Source organism: Eucalyptus grandis, chromosome 5 (assembly GCF_016545825.1).
Source record: "Eucalyptus grandis isolate ANBG69807.140 chromosome 5, ASM1654582v1, whole genome shotgun sequence".
NCBI classification, from domain to species: domain Eukaryota; kingdom Viridiplantae; phylum Streptophyta; class Magnoliopsida; order Myrtales; family Myrtaceae; genus Eucalyptus; species Eucalyptus grandis.
The window spans coordinates 56681947-56686729 of NC_052616.1; the positions used below are offsets into that span (position 1 = coordinate 56681947).

The 4783-nt window shown below is 41.0% G+C and overlaps 1 protein-coding gene across 1 annotated transcript; it reads right to left on the reverse strand.

Annotated features, from left to right (window-relative positions):
- Window positions 1-306: 306 nt before the first annotated feature.
- LOC120294065 (cysteine-rich receptor-like protein kinase 5) lies at window positions 307-774 on the reverse strand. Its single transcript, XM_039313949.1, has one exon. It carries the CDS (start codon window positions 772-774, stop codon window positions 307-309), a length of 468 nt encoding a protein of 155 aa, XP_039169883.1.
- Between the last annotated feature and the right edge of the window lie 4009 nt (window positions 775-4783).

Consider the following 4783-nt stretch of genomic DNA (forward strand, 5'->3'; position numbering starts at 1 on the left):
AGGAATACTAAAAGTTGCTTGCTAAATTCACTTGTTAAGTGATGTGGTAAATTTTGCGTATCTAAATTAATTCGCTCGTATAAGCACACATAGATCTGCACATTATTTAAATTTAATAGATGAGTCTTGGTATATTTCCAGCATACTCTCCTACCATGGAGGATCGCATCTGCTCATCTTGTCCTTAAACGAGTCACATTCAAGAACTGTAGGTACTCACAAACTTTTTTTCTCATTATTCCGTCCTCAGTTATTACACTGAACGGAAAGTAACTCTACTTCAACAACCCCAGCTTACCGTCACCCTCAAAAAGGAAAAAGAAAAAACACTACGCCGACGGTGCAAAGAACCCCGGAAGACGTAACTCTGACTCCTTTAGATCTCACTGTTGAAGAAGGAGGAGCAGCTACAACCGCCGCAGGAGGCGGAGCAAGTGTTGGCGCCGGTGCTGGTGCTTCATGGAAGACAGTCTCATTATAGAACTGGTAAAGCTCAAACCTAACATTGCAGCTCGGGGCCAAGACTCTCCCTCCTTCCTTATCTTTGGGCAGATTCTTGATGGCCCCTTGCAAGCACGCCTTGCACTCCGCCGACGTCAAGTCTGGCGTGCACTGAGCGAGCGTGTATAGCCCCTTCGAGTTCGAGATGTCGGCGTCCTTGACAGCAAACCCCTTCCCAGACCCATCGCTCGCCGCACTCTCCACCAATTCATCGGTCGTGTCCTTTAGCAACTGGGCGAAGCTGCTAGGGCTTGAAATGTTGACCACGTTCATCAATACGAAGTCTGGCGAATCTTGCTTGACGGAGAAAATGGAGTGGTTCGAGTAACGCAGCTGCACTCATCGTACCAAATGATGGAGTCTTTCTCTTTAGGGCAGTCGCTGAGTATTTCCTTGCTCGCGTTGGACACGCAGTCGCCACAAGTGGCGGCAGCGATGTCACCACGGCAGAGGAATAGCCCGTAGGTGCGGTCAAGTGGGTTTTTGCTGGCAGTGGCATTGGCAAAGCCGTCGGCTTGCGGATCTTATTCTGCTTGCGGATCTTTATTCTACTTGCGGGACTGAGCATAGAATTATCGAAAGAAGAAGAGTATGTTCTGTTCTCTCGGGGAAAAAGAAAATTGTTACGGGGAGCTTTATGCGATAATTTGCCTTTGATAATTACTTTGCAAATCTCGAATTCTTATGCATATCTTGATAATAGAATGGTGAAAAGGAGAAAATTTTACTCTCAAGAAAATTCTACACAAATATCTTGCTCACATTTCCTGCACCAAGTTGATGAGACAAAGGTGACGATTTCGACAAATTGATAAAACAAAAGAGGACAATTTATGTTCATAATTTATGCTTTCATGCTTCTTATTTGTTCTTATTATTATATTATATTGCATGTACTTACATTGTGATTCCATAAAATTCTACAATTGTACGTTTCATATTTTCTTTTAATTGGAGCTTTTATGATGGGATTCGGATCCACTTTAAACGAAACTCCACATAAGCTCTAAGTTTGCTTGATGTAGATGTTCATATTTTTATAATTTTTTTCTTTTTGGTAAAGATGCACTTCAGAACTACATTGGAAATAATATAACAAATATAATCTTAAATTTGTGCATGACGGATATCTTTCTAGTTTTTATATATGCATTTACCTAGTTTATTTTGTTACGTATATAGATCCTCTGAACTTGAGCTAATTGACATGTTTTCTCCTTATGAGTGTAAATTGACCTTCTCAATTTGCTGCATTGAGAAGATGACTCATTAACATAAAGAATAGAATCGTCTGAATTTATTCTTCCTATTTATCTATTTCTTTTCTTTTCATTTTCTTTCGCATATTTCTCTTTTCCTTTTCTCATTTGACGATTTTTTTTCCTCAATTCCAGTGGGAGCGTCACCACCGTCCTCCCCATCTGATAGAGAGGCGAGCTCATGCAATAGCCGATAGTGGCGACGCACGGCAATGAGGTGAGAGCCGTGTGAGCAGCGTTGGAGAGGGAGAGATGTGTTGGGATTTTAAGTGTTTGTGTTGATTTTGCTTCCTTGACTGATCGAAAAACTTTGGGAGATAAAATGTCACTTGGGTTGACCCAAAAACTATGAATGAATGGCTGTTGCTGGCGCCATTATGATTCAGATGGGGAAAGATAATAGGATGAACGGTGAGGACGGTTGCCTTTTTGTCCTCGCACAGGTGTCGTTTGTCAAGGTCAGTTGCGAGCGTGAGTTGCATTCTCTTGTTGAGTGTGGAGACTTGACCAGCCAGGGTCCAGATACATGCAACTCTAATATCTCAGTTTCAATCGATGACGGTGGCGACAGAGAGGGTTGATGGACTGGGATCATGTAACTTTCTATAAAAATTTTCAAGCTTCCCTCGATTTGACACGAGAAAACTTGTCGGGTTTAATTGCACAAGGTAAGCAGGCTCTACCTGAGAAGAAAGTAACCAGTGGTTACAAGGTTCCACTTCGGCTGATGTGGCAAGCACTTATGTACTGTACACCATTCACGAACTGACATGTGTCACTGACTAGCTCCACTTCTTGAGGGCACGGCTAAGATCTCGCATGAAAGAGACATGAGAGGATGGTGGTGGAAAATGCCAATTGTCGCGACCAATTTTTTGGGTTTGAACCACCTAGTGGTTTGGCTTAATTGGATCATGTTGCTTGCACTTAACTCGGACTCTCCCAAACTCATACCACCGCGACTTAAGTTCAAGTTCTTAACATGCGATTGATTTTTAAATTAGGAGTCACCACTAATCTATTTTTGGTGGGTCGATTAGAAACCCAAGTAAAGTAACGGAGATTCACTTTACTCCTACGAACTGAGATTTGGGACGAGGACTTGATTACGCTAGATTTCTAACTCCCTTTCGGTACCATTTCTTTTATTTAAAAAAAAAAAAAGGTTTTGCAGTTGAATTGATTTTAAACTAGTTCCCTAACATGTGAGGTATTCATGCAGGTGCAAAACCATCAATTTAACACCCAAGAAAATAATTAAATAATGCAGACTTACCTCAAAACAACGAAAGATCTGCAGTGTTAAATTAAAATCCACATCAACAACCCTAGATATGGTTTCTAATTAACAAGCAATTACTCAATTTTTGTTTTCTCTTTTTCAACGAAAATATAGTCCATATACAATGGAATGCTTTTAATCTAATATGAAATGATATGGCATGGCAATATGTCCTAAACTATATGAATGAATAAGAATTTTTGTGATTTCTTAATGAACATGCAATAATTAAATATGCAATCTAAATTAACCAAAATGACTTAATTCTAATGACGTGCAATGCAATGCAATGACGTACACAATTATTTCAACTAAAATGACATGCAACATGCAATTTAATATGCGAGCTATATGTCACGCGGCATTTATTAAATGACTTAATCTGATGACGGTCAATTTCTAATTAGAAATGAACCTAACAATAATCACTAAAATGATTCTATATGACATGCAAATGACATTTTTTATTTTAAAAATGCAATCTATCCTAGAAATTGCAACTAATTTATCCTAAGACAAATTTTATGAAATTTGAAATGATCTAGCTAGATTAAGATTCTATCTAATTTAAACTAGGATTAAGACATTATCTAAATCTAAAATGCAATTTATCTAAAAAGATGATCTAAATTTAAAATGAAACATGCAATTCTAATCTAATATGCACAATGATTTTTTGGTGTTTTTCTTTAAGAAATTAAAATTTTCACATGCAATTCAAATAATGATAAAACTAACATCCTAAATGAATGTGCTTTTTCTTTTGGTTTTCTTTTCCATGATTTAAAGTAAAATTCTTATTCTAAATATAAAAGATAATAACCAAACCAAACCTAATCTTAATTCAACATTTTTTTGGATTTTCTTTACAAAATAAGATTGACTCAACCAACTTAACGACAGAAATCAAACAAGATAAGATTGATATCTAAAATCGACAAACCATATCTCGCGCATGAGATCGGATTGGCCAACTTTAAATTAAATCGTGAATCGAATCTTGGGCCAGACGTGGATTGTCGATTTTTGAAGGATTGCGAATGATTTCTGACGCGAAAATGGACCGTCAATCCCTAATTTTGAGGCAGTCTCATGTCAGAATCTCAACCATTCATTCGGGAATAATCCTACTAAAAACAAAGTAAATAAATGAAACTAACATAAAAAATTAAATAAAAAAGAAAAACTACCTAATTGATTTTCATTTTTTTTTTTTTCTGTTTTCTTTTTCCCTTCCCAAGGACGGATTGCTCGTGGCAGGTCACCTACGGCAACTGGCGTCGGTCCGGCAGGGCAGCTCCAGCAAAGGGAAGGCACGGTTGGTCGCGGGTCAGGCGGGACAGGGACGGCACGGGAGCAGCAGCAGCAGGCGTCGAGGGAGGCTCGGAGCCGACGCGGTGCAGGCGGTGGGCAGATCTGGCTCGGGTTTTCGGCTCCGAACAGCAGGTGGATCGCGGGTCTTTGGCTCCGAGCAGCAGGCGTCGCGATTCAAGCGAGGCCGGGGAGCAGCGTTCGGCTGCTGGGCGACGGGCGGCGCTCGGGCTTGACTGCAGTGGGCTTTGGGTCGCAGCGGCGGCGAAGACGGTCTCCGGCGGCAACGAACAGCAGGATCTTGGGTCGACGCGGCACGGGGAGGCGTTGGGCGGCAACGGGTCACCAAAATCGTGGGTCGGCGCGGCACGAACGGGAGAGCTCGGGCGGACAACGGCGGGGCTTCGAGCGAGGTGGCCGCGGCTGGCCT